This window comes from Ciconia boyciana, chromosome 2 (genome assembly GCF_034638445.1).
Source record: "Ciconia boyciana chromosome 2, ASM3463844v1, whole genome shotgun sequence".
NCBI classification, from domain to species: domain Eukaryota; kingdom Metazoa; phylum Chordata; class Aves; order Ciconiiformes; family Ciconiidae; genus Ciconia; species Ciconia boyciana.
Window position 1 is genome coordinate 151624054 of NC_132935.1, and position 20770 is coordinate 151644823.

Genomic DNA, 20770 nt, shown 5'->3' on the forward strand with positions numbered 1-20770 from the left:
CACAGCCCCACACTGTTTTCAAAGATGAAAGAACAGAGTGACCACGTCTCAAGGCACTGAGCTGGATTTATTCATTTGACCATAACAGTATCAAACTAGAAATCATCTGTTTAAGACCATGTGTTAGATAGGAGCAGCATTAAATAACAGACGTATGAAAAAGAGACTGTGCTTCAGAAAAGATTCAGTGTACAACATACATAGTATGCCATTTGAACACAAATGCTTATACAGAGTCATCCTAAGCATCAGAGAGTTTTATAAAAGTTTACGTTCTCATCCCATGGGATGTACAGAACTATGCAGTTTACATAGTTTTACTATCATCCAAAACATCATGTTTCAAATGTATGAAGCACAGCAAGAACAATATAATTCCATTTCCATAGGAACATAAACACAGCTTGTCACTAATGACACGCTTTCCAAACCATAGCACTCACGGCAATTATATACATGTACAATTTTAAAGTATTAAAAAGCAAGAGCCTCGAGCCTGCCCACTGTTACCAATAGGGAATAACATTTGCTCTACCCTTGAAAACTACCCAAGATATCCTTGCGGTAGCTGTAACAGGAAGCAGGTAGAGTCGCTGCCGTGCTTTGTCAAGGCCAGCTTGTTGTGCTATTCCCAAAGCTAATTGATATAGCAAATAAAGGATTCCCTACACCCACAGAGAAGGGGAACAGCACCCTGCTTAGCTCTGACAGCCCAGGGAAGATGCAAAGTTAAAACACATCTGTAACCAAGTGATGCTGTGGCTCCAGAGATAGCTGACAGAAATTAGCTCAGCTTAAGGGAGGCCCTGATTTCCATTAAGAACGGCCAGAGACTGGCCAAGTCTCAAAGACAGAAGACGACTGAACCAGTCTTTGACTGGTTAAATCAAGAAATCAAGGACTTTTTTCTTTTTGGAAGGTTTTCTCTAAGGACAGCTCAGATAGACTAATCTTACAGCCCACATGCTCAATTTTGTTTTTTGGTTTTTTGTTTTTTTTTGTTTTTTGATGGCAGTATTTGCAAGCATATATTACAAGTTTTATAAAAGTGCAAGGCCCACCACAGGAAGATATCCCAGATTAAGACATTCCCAGCAGTGTTCTTTTTGCCGTCTTCTTGTTGGTCAACCAGCAGACGCACAAATATTGTTGCTTGGGATCAGCTTATCAGAGCCCCTAAGGGTTTAGCTTAATCATCTGTGCGATTAAACACTATTCACATTTTACAGCCCACAATGGCAATATTTTTATGTACAAATTTGAAAATCAAGTCTTAAAATCAAGTTTTAAGAGGTAGAGGTCCATTTCTGACCTGCCGACATACAATGTTACTGAGTCAGTCGTATTCTAAGGCTGGTGGTCCCCTAACAATATTGAAGTAACCAGCTAGAGCTCCAAGATCTATGTAGAGTGATCTTTGCCTCTTCAGCAGGTCTGACTCTTCCATGCTTCCGGTACACAATGAGGAATCTAAAAAGGAAAGAGACAAAGCATGTCCTTATTGCACAAATAGCTACATTAGTTCAGTTCCATGTTTGCAGACATTACCGGAATAATTGGCCTAATATTTGCTTTTATTCATCTGTGGTTTAGAAAGCTTAATTTTTAAGGACAATATAACATAAACCTCATATAAAACAAAATGAAAGATACCAAATCAACCCACAACTCTAGGGCAAAGAAACGTAAGCAGTTTGCTACTGAAAACAGCAAGTGTGTTCAACTATTTCAAAAAAACCTCCATCAGCTGGGACAGCTAGGCAGAGCTTCCTCATCCTGAGCCATACTGCTAAAGGAGAGTTTGGTGCAAGAAACAACTCTGCTAGCTTTCTGCTAGTTGAGAATTCCCCTTCATTACAGGGGAATTTTCATCCAAATAGATGACATCCTCTTTGTGTCGCTGGGTGTGACAATACAGAACAAGTATGGGATCATCAGTCTCAGTTTTTTTTTCTTTTAAATCAAGGTCTGAAGAAACCTTTGCAATGGCAAAACTCCCCCGAATACTTGTGTAATGAGTGTACTGGAATCTCAAGCACCTAAAGTTCCAGTTTAACGGTCAAATACTTTTTCATCTTCAAAAGAATTGATTCAGATGGCCTGAGCTGGTCAAAGGATTATGCACCCACAAGGCAAAATCCAGAAGGAGCAATGCCATTCTAGATGCAAAGGCTGTGATTGATTTAAATGTTAAGTGGATTCATTGCAACAATTATGCATCACAGCACCCAAAACTTTGCACAGATATCTTTTCAAATCATACAATCATAGAATGGTTTGGGTTGGAAGGGACCTTAAATATCATCTAGTTCCAACTCCCCTGCCATGGTCAGGGACACCTTCCACTAGACCAGCTTGCTCAAAGCCCCATCCAACCTGGCCTTGAACAATTCCAGGGATGGGGCATCCACAACTTCTCTGGGCAACCTGTTCCAGTGCCTCACCACCTTACCACAATCAAATACTTATCACAATCAAACAAAACACTTGTCTGGGGTCAGTTTTTAAATACTTTTTGTCATCACCCTCCAAACATATTTTAGAAGTAGAAGAAAAGCATTTTGAAGCTTGTTAGCAGGTTGCTGGCACCAAATCTCCCTTGGTCTTGATATTATCTGAGGACACACTGAGGGTTCTAACTGGTTCCTGTATTATCCTTCATAAAGCACTTACTAATGCACAAGGGAACTGTGTTCTATCCTACAGCCATTTTTGTTTTTAAAACAAAGGGCTTGTACTGCTGACACTCAGCAACGTTACAGTTATGGTTTTGTGCGTGTCTTTAAGGAAGCAAAAAGTGTTCGTTTTGGTGGTAGTGGTTGTTGGGACATTTTTTTTTTGTTAACAAACAAATCACTAGTATCAATAAAACATCTCTACTACTGTGGCAAATTAAGGCAATTTGGGACAGCAGCCTATACTTCGTAAAGAAGTGCCCTGAATGACTGCCAGGACTTTTTCATGAGCCAGCCCTTCCAGAGCTGCAGAATTCAGGCTAAGTTCTTCCCCTGTTGAAGTCAATGGGCGTTTTACGTAACACTTAATGAGCTCTGGGTCTGATCTCATCTGATTGGGATTTTTACCAGTCTCTTTCCAGAAGCTTTTTGAGTTTCATTTGTTTCTAAACATTCACTCGCATCACCTTTTGGCACAAAGTAAAATCTACAAAGTGCAAGGTAAATAAGCCTGATATCATTACCTGTAATGTTTTCTGGCAACTGCAGCTCCTTCCTTGCGAGTAGTCTTTTCCTTTCAAACAATGCCGAGTCCAGACTCTGGCACCGTGGTTGCTCTTCTGGGGGTGGGTGTAAGGCTTCGTGTTTCAGTAAGTCTGCTGCAGACAGCCTATGATTAGGGTTCCTTTCTAGAGCTGCTTCTAGCAACTCTCTCATGGAAGTGCTGCAGTCTTCAGCAATATCCTCTAAGGGGGGAGCTTGCTTGTGTATCTGTTGGAATAAAAAAAGACCACTGAAACAGTTATTCCAAAAACAATGGAAGAGGAAGTCAGAGATAACCACGAGTGGTCTGGGAATTCCCCACTTACAACTCATCGTCTCCCTGAGCTGGGCTGATCAATTAGAACAGAACATGTAACTGCATAAAATCCACCTTTTTTAAAATCAGATTTTATCATAAATTTAAAAACTCAAAACAACTCGAAGCAAGCCTAAAATCCAGTGCAATGCAAATTCACCAGATTTCTGTACCACACTGGAAGAACCAGAGAATCAAATTTGCCAGGCTCCAGTTTTCACGTTCAACTTCTAAGCAAAACAGACAAGTAGAACACAGATGGGCTTGTTTCAATCAAGTTTCACACTGTTCTAACCCTGTCCTTGCAGTAAACCCAAGGCCTGTCAATTGTAACACAAACCACAGAGATGACTCCAGCTCAGCCTCTGTCTTCCCCTAAATGATCAAAACCCACTTCTTCCGTCCCTCCCCCAAAGCAAAAAGGATGATATAATCTCTCTGACAAATATTTTGATAGTTTTTATATGACTGGAGCTTTCCCAACAAGAGTACAGGAAACCCTTCAACTGAAACCGAGCTACAGCTTTGCTAAGGACACTTACAATATAGAGATAGGATGGATATGCAGAACGAGGATATCTGTTCACCCAAGGTGGGATGCCGGTTTGCATATGAATAATAGTAGCTCCCATGCTGTAGATGTCCGCTTTTGTTGTGTGGCCTCTGCAGAGGATAACTTCAGGGCTCATGTAAATCTGTGAAGAATAGTCAAAAAAAAGACTAATCAATAGGGGAAAACAGCAAGCAAAGACAAATCGTGACATTTTGTGATCTGGGAAACCCCCCTCTGAAGGGATGCATCCCACTAGTACCTGCAGCCTAAAGACCAAGCACCATCTGGGGAATAAGATTTTTCTGCTCTGCACATTACCACAATCACAGAGATTTTCTGGTCTGGCACCTGAACAAATTCATATTGCAGGTTTGAACTCCCCAACAGGCCACAGCTCAGTGGCTGTGGGACTAAGCTGAGCTATGAGAGGCTGAGGTTTAAGCCATGGCTCTGCTTCATTCAGATGGGTAGCAGGAACCTCATTCCTCCACAGCAAAAGGAGGTGCCCGAATTGCCAGTTTGTTTTGTGGGGCACTGCTGGGACTGCTCCGTTCTGCTTGAATGACATGGGCATGCACTAGGCTAAAGAGAGAGGGTGACCCTGCTGCTAGCCACCCAGCTGGGGGTAGGAGTCCACTCCTCAAATCCCTGTTACATTGGATACTACACAACTCTTCTGGACAGAACTGACAGATATACACCTTCCTGTCTTCCTTACTCTTCTCCTCTACCCCCCCTTATCCAATAACCTGTATGTTGGGGCATTATCCTAAGAAATGGGATGGTAAGGCAAGGCATAAATTAAAAACCAGGTCTTGTAAGTCCTGCTGCGTGCCCTTTCCACCAGGTTACCCCAGAGCAGCTATTAAGGCAACCATCCCTCTTCCATCCTTTTTTTAAAGCAAAAATTCTAATCTCGTCTAAACCAAAATACAGTTTCCATCCAAACATTTCACTGAAACGTTTGGATTTGTCACAATGCCAAAGAAGGATCTGGTGGGAAGCTCCTGCTAGCTCCAAGCAGCTCGGAGCACAGCTGGAGAAGAACCAGACAGGCAGGATGCAGGAGCCACACCTCGCGGCTGGCAGGAGCTGCCCGCATAGCTCTGCCATCGCCACTGGCAGAGGCAGTAGGTTTCAACACAACATGGGCACAGCCCACAACACACTAGGTTAGCAAGCCACCCTATTTGCTTCTGGTTTCTACTTTTCCCTCACCCAATTTCCCTCTAAAGGAGCCAAACAGAACTTTAATTAGTTCAAGTCATCCTGCCACAAAGAATCACATTAAAAGCCATTAACTGACACAAGAGCAGGAAGTTAAGTCATCACCGCATGGTTTGACTACTTATTATCACAGACTGAGAACAGCTGTAGGGCTCACACAAATTCCAAGGAATATTTCCCAGTAAATCACATACCGTATCTGCAAACAGAGCTTCAGATTGGAAGCGTGTGCAAAGGTTCAGCAGGCGTCTACAGCTGCTACTTACTCCTATCCATTGCTTTCCTCAGAGTTAAGATAGAATAAGTGAGTCTGCACTAGCCACCTTTAAGTCTCATAAGGAGCAAAGAACAGAATTTCTACCTTTATAAAAAAAGTCATTAGCAAATACAGTGCAACTTGAGTGAAATCTATATAAACAAAAAGCAGTTGCCTTCTTGAGGAAAAAAAGATGCTGGAACAAGAACCTGTCTGCAGTTATAGTCAAAGTGTGAAAATGGTCAAGATGCACCTTGATTGCACAGGGCCAAAAAACCAAAATGAGATGTGCACCCAAGCTGTGCTTTCAGACTGATTTAGACTGTCCTAAGACTGTTGCCACCAAAGTAGGCAGCCCAACCCCAGGTACCTTCCCAATCCCACTCCTTTCTACTGCTGGGCTGGCACTTGTCTGCCAGTCAGACCAGAGACACAACCCAGCTAAAAACCAGTCCTTTTCTTCATGCTGTGCTACTTTTAGTTTGGCATTCCTCCAAATGAATCACACCTTCCCCATTCAATAAACCTTAGCAGACAACTTTTTCCTCCCCTCAAATGGTTGTAACTAAAGCTTACATATTTTAACAAAGTGACAGAAGCATAACAAGGTGTAGCAAATGCCTAGAAAAAGTATTTCCTGCAGGGCAGTTTCATCACAACCATGGTATATTGTGCTGCATGCGTTGTACACACACTGTTCAGAAAACTCAGGTTTTTCATGCTACACCAAGTAAACAAAATTTAACTATCTTTCAATCAGTGCCCAGAATTGCAACTATTCATTTTCATAAACACAAAGAAGATTCACTACATTCAGACTTTCTGTGTTCTAGAAGCGAATAAAAATCCTAAATCCCCAGAGCAGAACACGCACAGCAGAAAGATAACTCCAACTGCCACTTCCTTCACGGACACGAGTCCCTGCCCATACCAGATGTAAGAGAAACCAGCCAGTTCACAGCCATGATGCTGCACGGCAGTGATAGAGCCCTAATAAGGGGTTGCACAACTATGCGCAGCAACAGCACTCCTGGACAACTGCACCACTTCTTAAGGCTGCATAATAGAGGGTGAAAAACTCAGGAGGACTTTGGAGAGTCAAGATCTTACTTTGAAAAACTCAAGAAAGCCAGTGCTATCAAAGACTACAGAGGGCATTTGTGAGTGACTAGATTAGGCACCCCACATGGCTGAACACAGGCACTATGGAGAGGAAGATGCCTAGGAGGAAGACTGTGAGCAGAAAAACCTATAGACTAGCATTCATGATGTTCCTATAAGTCTTTGACTAGTATTTGAAAAATCTCCTTTCCCAGCGCTCTCTCTGCAACCTTACTTCTGGCCTGTGATGCTGCGTCAGAACAGCAGGATTGCCAGTTCCAAGGACGGGCTACCTCTCCCCTGAGAATGCAAACACCAAGCACCGCCATGTTTCAGGGTTGTGGGGATTATCTGCTTTCTGAGGACATGACTGCAGGTGCTCAACAGTGCGGAATAATTTTCTTCCTACTAAATGAAGAACTAAGTGTTTTTCGCAGTTGTTCTTGCCAACATGGACTTGGCCTGTCCTCCAACAGCCAGGAGCGGATCATCACCAGTCCACTCCACAAACCTGGAAATTTCCTGTTTACACACATCTCTATCCTTGGGAAATACCCTACTAGGGCTTCCAACTAATTCCTACCTTTTTTCTTATTCTCATTGACAGCACACAAAAAAACCCCAAACATACAAAAAAACCCAAACCAAACCAAAATAATAAACCCACAAAGCACGTACATTAAATGCCAGAAAGCATGTTGCTTCCAGTGCAGTAAGCATTTTAAGCTCTTAACTCCCCTGACTAGAAAGACAGTGAAAACAAATGTTCAATTATTTTCGCAAATATCTTGAAAACAAATAAACAAACAAGCCTGACATTCTGTGAAATCTTAAGTTTATCCTACCCTTCCAAGGAGTGGAATGCTCTTTGTCAGTTATACAAGTATCTTCTCTAAACACAAGCCTATGCTGTGGAAGACTATCAAAATGGTAGAGCGCCAACACTTCAGCTGAAGTGTTTCTTGTAAGAAAACTCCTCTGGCAACAGAGAGCATGCAAAGCCACATTTGCAGCAGCTGTCCAAGCTAATTGTTGCTGCTTGGTTGTTTGCTAAAGCTCCAGCCCTGGAAACACTTCGGCATGAGGGCAGCCCAAGCGACGTGCACGACCTCTGTGCACGTTCAGAGTCAAAGTTACTGAGGACATTTAAAAGGCCCCCACCTCCATCACTGTAATGCCTAAGCAGTTTACCAGATAATCATCAACTGTGCCATACATAACCCCCAAAGGACAAGAGGGTTACATGTCGATGGGGAACAGAGCTTAGAAATGCTAAGGGACAAAACCCAGAGGTCTGTAATTTCTGTGGTTTCAAAGGAGGAGTCAAACTACTGTGGTGAACAGGTCACCACAGTCCATAGCTAGAATCTCAGAAGAAATCTTTGCTAGAGCAAAGAACCAAATTCCAGTCTGAAGCATCTCTGACCAGCAGCTGATTCACTGCAAACAACCCTCCTCAGAGTACTGTTCCTTTGTTTGACTTCAGCAAACTCCAATTTCTCTTTGGCTTCAGATTTAATAATTGCTAACAAATGGGACTGCAGAGAAGGTGACATGGCTTTCAAAGTGTAATGCCTAATTCTCCATTCAGTAAGTTGAAAAGAAAAATAGAATGGAGATTACATGGATGTTTGTTTGTAATTTTTTGATAAGTTATTATAAAACTCCTTTGCCGGAGCTTCTACACTTAAGCTCCAAATTTGAGCCTAAGCATCACAACCATGGGAGTAATACAACGTAAGGGCTTTTGTCCCTCCAGCTTCTTACCTCTGTTCCTCTAAGGTCTTTGGGATAGTAAATGTCTTCAGTCATTTGCACACTTAGGCCAAAATCCACCAAAACAGCCTTAGTTGACATAAAGACAATGTTGCTTGCTAAAAGAAAAACAAAAATGACAGCATTTAAGTTTCTAGCACATTGGGCATTTATTTTACAACATACCTGTTTCATTTGGATGTTAGCCTGAAAAGGGAGATTAGCACAACCAGTCTCTATAGCTAACACAGTCCTCCTCCTAGCCAAAAAAGGTCTGTCAGTGATTGGGTCCAATTTTAAATCATATCTTAAAAATCAAACTGGACTGGTTTACATAAAAGAAGAATCAACGTTTGGACATTTTGCTAGCTTAAAAAAAAAAAAGAGAGAGAGAGAGAGAGAGAGAAAATGGCTGAGGGTAAGGGAGGAGGTGGAAAACTGGTAGGCACCTCAGCACAGCAAGGCTTGCTCTGAAGATTTTTAATGGTCTCCAAGGTGGAGAGCATGCTGTGCAGGTCTGGCTATAAACAACATAACTGTAGGTCACCAAGAGGTTTCTCTACACTAATGATTTAAATGAAGACAGAAGTAGAGAGGAATCGAGGCCCCTCCACAGCAGCCACACCAGTCTCCTGCACCAGTCAGCGAGAGCGGCTCAGCGTGACGACACGGGACAGACTACGGCCGCAAAAGTAATACAAGACAGTTCCAAACTCCCACCGAATTGCAGCAATATCTAGGAGCTTAACTCACTTTCCTTCATAAAACTCTGCCTAAGGCACAACTTTGTACTCAGAGGCTTTCTTTACCGTTGTGTTTCTGATGAAATATTTATGAAGATAGTGCTCTATCTAAGCCTTCAGAAATTTTTGTTTGCTGTTTCAGAAGATGTGGACAAATGAAGTCTCCAAGTTACACAACAGAAAAACATTTTCTCCCAGAGGAAACTGTGGGTCATTTTCCATCTGGACATTGCCCACCGTGACCATCCAGTGGGAAGACACAGGCTTGATTTCAGCGGTACTGGTTCCTGAAGCAATCCTTCACATACCTGCCTCCTTACCAGTGCTACAAAACCACGCAAATAAGTCTGTAATTTTAGGGCTACCTTTGAAGAGAGGGATTTCAAACACCACATAAAGGACAGCACAGAGGGCCACACTGCCACAGTGCAGCGAGCTCTGCTGCCTGTTTGGGCCTGCACCCAGCCCCAGCTTCGGCTGGTTTTGGACTAAAGTTTCGCCCACTGAATGACCTTAGATTGAACCACTTTCCAGCCAAGGGTTAAAATGAGTGGCAGCACTGAGCTGCTCCCAAGAGCCCACAGAAAGTCCTCCTCCCCTTCCCGGTGCAGGGCAGACCTTCTCTCAGTAAAATCCCCATCTCCTCCTGTGTCAGAAGGACAGAGACTCCACAGCAGCCAGCGATGCAGTGAGGAAGAAATCAGAGATGCAGAGAAACCAGCGGGCACGGCTGCCATTAAGGGCCCGGGTTACCCAGCTCACCCCCGCAAACAGAACAGGTCCCTGTGGCAGGAGCGTGGCGGCATTGGCACCCAGGTGCCGCCAGGCCTGGCGGCCATCAGCCCCGGCGGCCTCCGCCTCAGCTCCCGCCCTGTGTCCAGTAACGCAGAAAAAGGCTGGAAGAAGCGAAACGCGCTCACATCCACCACGTTCACAACGGGCTGGTTCTCCTATCCGCTACCTAGACGTAGTGGGTTAGGTTTTGGCTGGTTTGGGTTTTAAACCTTTTAATTAATGTCATTGTTACTGCCAATTACAATAAACCCATAGCAAAGACTCCTAATACAAGCGAGAAAACACAACTAAGGGGAAAATTAAGCAGTTTTATAGTTGTCAGAATTTCAAAGGCTTACATCTAAAGTACCGATCCACATTAACTAAAAAAATGCAAACCTGAGATAAAAATTTAGCAATTCCTGATAATCATCTTCTATCAACTATTTATTGTAACACTTCAGTTTGAATATTTCTATTTTAAACCCTCAAGTTTAGCAAAAATTAACTCGCAGAAGAGATACGTCTTCATTAGAAGCACTGTTACTAGAAAGGCAGAATTTATCTGCAGGGGGAGGTGGTGCTGGGAGAAACAGTATTTAAAATTAAATGTAATGCATTAAAATTAAATTTTAAAGCATATTAAGCATATTAAAATATTTAATTTAGGTTTAATATCAATAAGTTTTGATTATTTTAACATGTTAATACCCAGAGCTTTTTAAAAGCAAATATATACTAAAATTTGCCGTAATGGTTGAAAGAAAAAACCAGTACAAATTATGTATTTAGTTCCAAAGTGTCTAAAACTGAGGAACAGCCATGCAGAAGCATAAAACCTAAAAGAAGGTGCAAGTGGAAAAGGTGGGCATGGAAGCACTCAGGATGAATTTACATGGAAAGAGGGAAACATCTGGCTTAACACAGACAGATAATTTTGCTCATTTTCTTTAGGTTTTTATTTCAAATTGAGTTGCTCAAGAATAGCAAAGGAACTATGACTTTCGAATCATCCTCTCCACTGAAGTGAATTAATAAATAGCGTAAATAATGATTATCTCCAGAAGCTGACGTTGTGATTCGTTGAGCATTATCCATCCCTCCCTCCCAGAGACGCAAGGCTATGTGCCCCAGCTCAGTCCCAGGCTCTCCACTGGAGCCCCAGCCCAGCCTGGACCAGAAAGCACCCCAAGGAATCACACACACATACGTTTGATATCGTGGTGGATAATCCTCTTGGAGTGCAGAAAGTCAAGTCCTTTCAGAATATGTTTTGTTACCCAAATGATTTCAAATTCTCTCATAGGACCACAACTCTCCAGCTTTTCCATGACAGATCCTCCCTCTCCGGCTTCCATAAAGAGATGGATCGTCTCATCCCACAAAATAGCACCGTATAATTCAGCAATGTTTTCGTGACGGAAACATGCCTGTATTTCAACATCCGATGGTTTGAACTGTTCCACTGGGACCTAGGACATTGAAACAAAACCACAGAAAAGCTTCTCAAAAAACAAGTTATCTGTACTAACATTAGTTATCCTATAGATTAAAATGGAAGAAGGAAGCAAAGCACTCCTATCCACTTGTTAAAATACAGAGCTTTAGTTTGATCCTGTGACTTGTTCTTCCTTTCCAGTTGAGATACATCCTGTTTAAAGTTGAGAGACTTTTTGGAATCATGCCCAAATAAAAAGTGCAATCTTCCAGAAAAAGCAATGTAGCAAGAGTTATTCCTGTCAAAATCTGGTGGTTACGCAAAAGCTCTATGCAAACTTCCTGGTGAAGGAGATAAAAATCCCACTGCTTTTTCCATTAGCGTTGTGCAGTCTCATCTGCTCTACCAGAACTATACACCCATCTGACACGTGGATCAGTGCTTGCAGGGCTCAGCACAGTCTACAGACTAATCACACTCAGGACCATTACTGACCTCGATTCAATCCTTATCAGCTGTTTTATGGCTTACAAGAAATTAAACCTGCTTTAAAGCGAGCACCCGGCAGCACGATATTTCTTTAAAAAGTACTGATGGCAGATTGCTAAGACAATAAAAAGCAGTGTTTGCTTACACATGGAAAGGCTACTACTGCTCTTTTTATTCTCCTTCCTTCAGACTTGTGGCTGTGAATCAAATAAGAGGCTAACATTGTTATTGCAATGAGAAATACTGTTTGTATTTTCAGAAACATTAGGATGCTTTAATTCTGCAGTGGGTTATGCAGGAGTGGCAAACTAAATCTGTCTCCATGTGGATACGCTGGCTGCAAGGGAAGGACATACAACTGCCTCCTCAACTCTTTCACACACAGAAGTAATACAGGTACTTATTCACAAGCCAAGGGATATAGAGCAGTGTCCCAGCTGAGCTTTTACTGGCCCTAAATATCTACTGCCCAATTCAGAATACTATGAAAGGTAAGTTGAAAGGTAAAGTTGAAAGAAAACGTTGGCTTGCATAAAAATAGGGGGGTGCTCAGCAGTTTTCTTAAGACATCTCCAACTTTAAGCTCAGTCAGTACCCAAAACACAATGAGAGCTGAGCTCTCAGGAACATTAATGGCACTGGAGTAAAGAAAACTTAAGTCTGAGGACTCCAGTTAAAGGACGAGATCCTAAAACCATCTGCAGCAACAGGGGTTTGCTATCACCTTCAGCAGGGACATCCTCTCAATGCTGATATGTTACCACCCTGAGTACAGCAGGACAAGTAGAAATTCTACTTCTGCACCGCAGCAGGCCTGCCCACGTGGCAGTTACACATACTTCCAGATACTTTCAAAATGCAGAAACTTTTGCAGTCTCAGAGCCAAAAAATTAAAACAAGTTAACAGTTAAAAATGTGCATTTTTCCTACTTTGTGTAGGCCAACAAAACCAAGATGATCATCAGCCTGACAGTGGAATTTGATGCAGACATATTTGAAAATAGACTGTATGTACTATGTTGTACAGTATTTGCTCAGAGATAAAACTATTGAACTAACATACCAGTTTGCATGCCATTCGTTTCTTGGTTTCTCTATCTTGGGCTAAATACACCTTCCCAAAAGCTCCCCGAGGAATAAAATCAGAGCCAATGTTCCTGTAAGTCAGCTTCCATGGAAACAGAAGCACATCCGAGTCGATTTGATAGCGCCCATTCTTGGGTGTGATCTGTGGAGTTAAATTAAAAAACAAACAAACAAACAAACCAAAGAACAATGAAGTTAAAACTACTTCAAGCCTAATTAATTTTATACATGTAGTAGAAAAAAACCCATATCACTTATATATGTGCATGATGCATGCGATCTGTTCAGCAGTCTTTATTTAGAAACACCAAATGGGAACAGCATGTGAGGTGTGGCATTCATTCACAGCCCAGGCATCCACGTTTCTCTCCAGTGACTAACTTACAAAGTGTAAGTTGCAATTAATTGTCTTGAAACAACAACAACAGCAGCTGGGTTAATGAAATAACCTACCTCTTGTTATTAGATTTACCTGCACATGTTTGTCCTTCCTTTAATCTGCTAACTTGTTATGCCACATACCTGTTACTCACAGACTATCTTATACAACGTGAGCAAGAGTTTCAGCATTTCCTAATATCACATGTACTGCTAGGGGAACACATTTTAATTTTCCACCTTGTATCAGAGTTTCTGCTGCTTAGTAAAAGGTCGAAGAAGTCTGCCGCAATTTTACCAGCCACCTTCTTCTAGTTTTATACTGTACTTCAAAAAAAAGAGTGGGAGTCACACTGTCTGCTTTAGGTAGGTAATGTTGGGAGCTTTGGTTCTCTATACCATCAACAAGGCGAGGAGGGCTCCTCCAGGAAGCAATTCAGAGCATCTAAGTCAATATCGTGCTCTAAATCTTCCTCCACAACAGCTCCCTCCCTCTGCACATGACAGAGAGAGACCAAACTCCTAACTACAGCCATGTGAGTACTGCTTGAGGTTTGATGTTATTTCTTCAGCCTCTTAATATTCTCTCAGCTAAAGAATTAGTAAAGTTTCCTGTGAATATGCTTCTAATTAATTCAGCGATATACAGTACTGTCAGTATCTGGAACATCATTAACCTGTTTACTGCTACTTTATTAAGATTCTTGAAGATATGTAAAGGCAGATCAAGGATATTTATCACTTCATGTCTGTCACATGGTCTCACATACTCAGCTCTTCAGCTACCCCTTTTAAAATAACAGCATATTAGGAAGATTATTGGGTTTAAATTTCTTTTTAAGATGTAACACAATCTTTCTGTGCTTTAACTACCTTCATGTTTTTCAATTAGGAAAGTATCTTCTTGACTGCTAATCTTTCATTTGTGACTAGTATCTACATGAAATAAGTTAGGTCTTAGAAGTTCTTAATTTTGGGGAGGGTAAATTCTTAACTGTTGGTGAGGGGTGTCTTTTAATAAAAAGTATTTTGCTTAGGATATGCAGAATGAGCCTCCCCTCTACTTATCAGAGACAAGATAAAGACTCCAGCGATCCATACATCTTGCCTGCTCGCTTCTGCATTTCAAGGGTTGAGATTAGCTAATCCATGTGGGTTACACCTATCCTGTAAAGTAACACAGGCTGAGTGGAGTGGATTTGCAGAGGAAGAGAGCAATGACCACCATGCTATTCATATTTTTAGGAGGCTTTTAGGCCTAGTTCCTAGCTTGGCCCTGTGGAGTGAATGCTCGTTTGTGGCTGTAATGCATCCTCCAGTTTAGTTTCAACTGAAAGAAATACAGCTTGTGCGCTCCAAGACCCTTTGTGACGTGTGCCACGGTGCAGTCAGTGGGATCACCAGGCAATCAGAAACACTCCTGATCCTAACTAAAATGCTGTAGATATTTACAATGTAGATGCACCTGCTGAAATGCATGTACAGGTAATGCCCTGCCTCCAATCCTCAGTTACTCAATGGATCACGTGCACCTAATAGTACTTGGTTCATACCATTTGTATGCATCTACAGAAATAACATGCAAGCAAAACAACCACAAGTATGTAGAACAGTGTCCATCCTAGGTATAGGAAACATTTACTATTACTAAGTGTCATTTCAATGTTACAGAGTTTAAAAAGTGACTGTTTTGCAATACTCCCTCCAAATCATTATAAAGCAATACCCTGTGCTATTTCACATCTAAATAACCAGCAAGCCTCAAGCAACCAATATTCACATATAAAACATATTACATACAAGATATTTAAGATGATAGATGTAGAACATCTTAAGAAAATAAAGCAGCAGCACAAACATATATGAATAAACTTCCTTTTCATAATTGATTTTTTCCAGAGCAACTGATTTTAAATAGAAGCCCAATGACACTAATATCTACAGATGCTTGTAGAACACAAATCATTTTAGGGAAAAAATTAACATCTCAAAACGACGCATCTATACTTGAATTTAGCAGTGTGTGATATTACATAATACTGTAATTATGAAAGTCACAGTTGATACTATACACTTTTTCTTCTTACATTATTATTAACATTTTGCGCACATAAAGTGAATTCAGCAACTATACCAAAATAGATCCTAGACCTTTATTTGGGAGTTTTGCGTAATGAACTCTTCTTACTGTGTGAACACAAGGCACTGGAAAACCCTTACCGTCTCCCAAACCTGTAAGCCATCATAATTGTGGCTTTTGCTTTTTTACTGTGTGTCTCAAGTTCGCATTCAATGTTGGGAAATGTTTTCTAATCTCCAGGGATACCAAGAGGCAACATAGAGTGGATCTTTCTGAATGAAAGACCTTTCTCCATAGCTGCCTGAGACTGCAGAAGCTAGACTTGATAACCTCAGAGATCCCCTCCAGTCCCAGATTTGCAAAGGGAACAATAGCCTGACTGTTACTCCTGCGACTGGGGGTGATCTTTATTTAGTTTCATTAATAAAGTCTAACTCCGAAGGTCTACTAATTTTCAAGTAAAAAGAAGAGAGACATACCATATTCAAGAGGATTCCAGATTCTTGCTGTCTGCATCCTTTAAATTGTTTTGCAGTGTTAGACACCTGATTTGCAAAAGCAAGCAGGTCTTCCACAGTCCCGTATTTGACAGAGGACATCAAAGAAACCTCCCTTTCACAAAACAGTAAAGATTCCGCACGTTCTTCATTTTGATTTGCCTCTTCACACATTGTAATTAAGCTGTCTTCATAGACTGCAAGGTCTCCACCTGGATAAAGGTTTTCCATGATGTCTATCACTTCAGACATATTTAAATTAGTTAGCAACAAGTCAATCTCCTCTTTGCTATCACTACCCGTGCTCATATACTCCATTACTGTCCACTTTGCAAAACCACTCCTGAAAAAAAAGAAACAAACAAACCTGAAAACACTTTTCACCTAAATTTGTTTTAGCAAAGAAAGAACGAAATGAAGCCATCAGGGTGATAGACAGCTCATCATTATACAGTTAGATTTAAAATTATTCATTTGTATTATGAAGAAAATCATAATTAGTCGACTGGGTGAAGAGGAAATGGAGAAAAAGTCTTTGCTAGTGAATTTTATTTAGAAGTTATTAGTGAACCTCCCCTGCAATTCATTCTTGGAATTTACTTTGATAAAGCTTTTCGTTAGAGGAACTGGCACAGTAAGGAAGCACAAACTAGTTATATTTTGCTGGATATGCAAAAATGAAGGAGCATCCTCAATACAAATGAAGGAATTCATTATTTGGAAATGAATGACAAAGACAGATATAAATGTAGTCAATTAGTTTACCCCCAAGTTTTTATGAGCAATTTATGTGATGTGTCCAGAAAGAGAAGGTCATAGAGCAAGATCATTCCACTAGTAATAAGCATGTTAGTATCATTGCATAAAGCACAAGTAAATCACCACCTGAGATACACAACCCATCTTTTTTACAAATAACTGACCAGAACTAGACTTGAACTGAAATTTTCACCAGCTCCAGAAGAAAGTCAGAAATGGAGCTATGATAAAAGCAATGAGCTTTTGAAGCAGTTTCCAGCAGTTTGTTCTACCCTTACTATTCCTAACAATAACTTTTTAAGATAAATCTTGACCATTTTGCTGAAGCGGACTTTCACTACTAGAAACTGGATTCAACATCCCAAGAAGTCCTTTCCCATCCTAGTTTAAGCCAGAGAGAGTTACTCTGTTCAAGTTAAAAACATACGCGTGGTCAGTCATTAAAATACTTGCACAAAGAGTTTTCAACACGTAAATGTCTAGGAGCACTTACCTTGTATTTATCCTGGTTACATCACACAAAACCATCAAAAATGTCTCAATATAATCCCTAAAGTCGTCATGTTTCTTGAACCCGTATTTACCACCGATGATAATTTCACAGTGTTCTGTAGCAGTCTATTAAAAAAAGCAAAACAAATAAAGCCATGGCAGAACAGCCCAAGCAGAAGGACTGGTTTACACTCACATGATCATTTGCTTCACAGGCTTCACGGAAAGAAAAACTAGTAATCACAAGGCTGAGATAACAGGGGATTTTTTTGCAGAAAGAAAAAAAGATGACAGCTCAAAAAGAATCAAGCTACTGTATGATCATCCAGATTTCCAAGTAGTAGTGAAAAGTAATTTTTCCATGGTTAGGTCCTGAGTTTTATTCTTTTCTAACAGCAAAGAAGAGAAGGATCTCCTTTTCCTCTAGCAGAACCGAGTAGAGCGTGCCCTATTTAGAGAGCTCTCATTTCCCTTTTTCATAATCCACTGCAACCATCTATTTTGGGCAACAGATAACGAGACAAAAAGATACTCTAAAAAAAAGAAAAGCAGCAAGCACAACCTATTTATCTCAAGGACAAGCAGCAGACTCAGTCCCCGAGGCCATGAAGCAATGCCGTTTACCCAGGTACAGTTTCTGGTTATGATCATTATCTTTCTTACCCTCCCCATAAGGACGTGGAAGTTTTGTGGCACATATTTCTCATGGGTTAGAGTATTTACGTCAGCTCTAACGTTGAAGAAAACCGAGTAAAATGACGCGGCTGACTTGGCAAAGAAACTCAGACCACGTGCTACGAGTTCGAAAGGCAGGACAGGACAGCTCAGCAGATGCAGCATAGGAAAAGGCAAGGGGAGCTCCTGTGGTGCAACGCGCTCCTTTTCAAACCCCTGGGGTGACAGTAGCAGAGCAGCACCGTGCCCCCCCGTCCCCCCAAGATGGACACAGCAACTTTCACCGGCACTCTACACCAGGTCACCCAGCCTCAAGTCAACCTGACAGCACCCCTAGCATTAGGGCAGCCGGGCAGGAAACCTTGTGGTCACTAGCACTACTCAAGCGGGGAGCACTCAGGCTTTATATCCGGCGTGCTCAGAGAGGTCAGGTTTTTCCAACCTACACAAGAAATAAAAGATGCTAGGAATGTTATCTAACCCCTAGCATCCCACCTTCCTGCTCTATGCCCAAGCTAAAGGCTGTTAACAAAGCCTGAAATTATTTACTCTTTATTATAAAGGAAATTTCTATTTTTCCCCATTGCTTTTTCATTGGTTTTTCTGATGCTGAATTAATGGGGGTGCAGGGAAAAGAAACAGTCCAGTCATAAAAGGAACTGAGAGACTGCATGTGAAAAGTCAGGTAAAGTTAGAAACTAGTCCTGAGGGACTTTCTGAAGAAAAACATGAGCCTCCAGATGCTCTAGTCTTTTGTGGATAGAGACAAGTACGTACCACAAATAAACTAATTCACACTCTGATAATGTTTTCATGTATAAGGCGTCTGTAAATTTTAGACCAAATGCAGCTTTCCACAAATGCCAGCTCTGCTCTGTTCCTCAAAATGTTCCCAAACTACAGCACAATACTAATAATATTCTCAACAGTTTCACTACTACCCAAAAAGCACTGAATAACAAGGAAAAAGTGACTATAACCTGCATATTCTCAGTTCTGTGCTTTTAGTGATTGAGAAAAGCTGCAGACCCTTCATTTTTCCCTATATCTAGCAAATTCTAAACACTAAATATTCACATAATGAGAGCAGTGTCTAGACTCTGTAAAGGTGATTTTTAAAATTATGCTGCTATTTATATATTATATTTCCACCACTGGCAAAAAAGGTGTCCAGTTACCAACAGGGAATTCATTCTCCCTTTTTTCCCTAAAATTCAGTACTAGTACCTGTGCTGGGCACCTCAGTAATGTTCTAAAGCATTCTATACAATCCAGTAAATGATGAAATTACATCACTAAGTATGTTTTACTTCTGTTCTCAGTTAAAAAACTGGTTACCTACAGTGGAAAAATAAAACTAAATATAAGCACTTAAGTCAGTTGCTAAAGCACAAGGCTCTTTCTCCAGTTCTGCCATTATTTCAACATCGTCACATGAGTAATTTGCAAGCCAAGGGTTTATTTCTCTATTTATCACAAGTAGCTTTTCCTTAAGCCCCTTTTTTCTGAGAAGTGTGCTGCTTGAGAGCATCCTTACATCCACCATATCAAAATAATAGTAACTGGATACCAGACTTCTGAGCCCCTGTGGGATTTTTTTGTGTCAAGGATCAACAAAACAAAAAAAACCAAACAAAAACTACAATAAAAATTAAAAAAAAAAAAAACAACACAAACAAAAAACTAACCAAAACCTGCACAGAATGGCTCAACACAATCACACCCCCATAATACAGATTTCTTGTGCTGCTTTTAGGGAATAATTTTCTGGTCTAAGTGCCAAGTAATTGTCCACCAGCGATGAAACAAAAGTCCTTATTTGCTTTTAAGAAAAGTTATCGAAAAACACAATCTCTTTGAAAAAAAGCTCTGCTCGTAAGGGACAAGAAACAGCAACAACTTCAACGTCTGCACCACTTCAGACTTCCACTTGGGAAAAAGATAAAACAAAAACCTCCCAGCGCTGACAGTGGCAGAGGCTCACCTCCAGCAGGGGGGTGTTCAGTGCCCCCCTTCCTGCCCTGCCGCCCCCCGGGCACAGCACAGGTGCTGGAGATAAGGGACCCCAGCGGCACACACCGCGTGCTCCGGCGGCCGAGGGCGGCCAGACGCCCGCCTCAGCTACAACCCCCCGCGCCTCCGTCCCCTGCTGCGAGCCGGCCGGGCTGGAGGGCGAGCGGAGAGGGAGCCGAGCCGCCTCCGCAGCCCCGTCCCGTCCCGTCCCGCCGGGGCCCTCCCGGCGCCTCTCCCCGCCGCCGCCAGCCCCCTCCCAGCCCCGCGCCCCGTCCCCGCTTACCCGCGGGGCGCCGGGAGAGGCCGCGCCGCCCGTCCGCACGCAGCCAGCGCCGGGGCCGCTCGGCCGCGTCCCGCGGGAAACTCCCGGGGGCGGGGAAGGGCGCAGGTAGCGCGGCCCGCCCCTCCCGAGGCGGGGGACCGGGGCGGCTCCGGCCGGCCTTTCAATTTCGGTTTCCTGGAAGGCGGGAGCGAGCGCCGCCCTGCCCCGGGCGCAGCGCGGGGGGCGGCCGGGCTCTGCCGTGGCCCCGGCGAGCGATCGCGTCCTGCCCCGGCCCGTCGCTGGCGGTGGCATTTCCTGATGGCAGCTGCGGGTCCCCGGCGGGTGGCATCGGGAAACCCCTTCCCTACGGCCCCTGATGTTCCCCCGGGCAGCGTGCGCATCTAGAGGGGAGCCCAGCGGCTCGCTACGCAGTTAGTTCAAGCGTTATCCGAGTAAAACTTCAGCCGAAACGCGGGGGGAATTTAGGACAACAACGTGAAAGATTCGCTAGTGGCAGAAGGATTAAAACACTCCGGGAGACAGGAGCGCGAGTTTGGTAATGGCTAAAATTGGGCAGGACTGCGTTTCTTTTCCCTCCAAAAGGCAGTTGCTCTCACAGGACTGTGCTGCCCAATAGCTCCTCTTCAGTGAATTCGGT

At 42.4% G+C, this 20770-nt stretch overlaps 1 protein-coding gene across 2 annotated transcripts; it reads right to left on the reverse strand.

Moving 5' to 3' along the window:
- Positions 1-48: 48 nt before the first annotated feature.
- Positions 49-20157, reverse strand: MAP3K8 (mitogen-activated protein kinase kinase kinase 8). 2 transcript variants are annotated; one of them, XM_072854546.1, is made up of 9 exons: positions 20134-20157; positions 17164-17288; positions 15894-16254; positions 12934-13098; positions 11154-11415; positions 8439-8545; positions 4077-4229; positions 3200-3446; positions 49-1470 (listed from the first exon to the last, which is right to left on the reverse strand). In XM_072854546.1, exons 2-9 carry the CDS (start codon positions 17196-17198, stop codon positions 1337-1339), a joined length of 1464 nt encoding a protein of 487 aa, XP_072710647.1. In that variant the 5' UTR covers positions 17199-17288; positions 20134-20157; the 3' UTR covers positions 49-1336. The 2 variants fall into 2 exon arrangements, with proteins under 2 accessions (XP_072710647.1, XP_072710646.1); XM_072854545.1 differs by lacking the exon at positions 20134-20157 and having other exon boundaries at positions 15894-16123; positions 17164-17251.
- Positions 20158-20770: the final 613 nt, after the last annotated feature.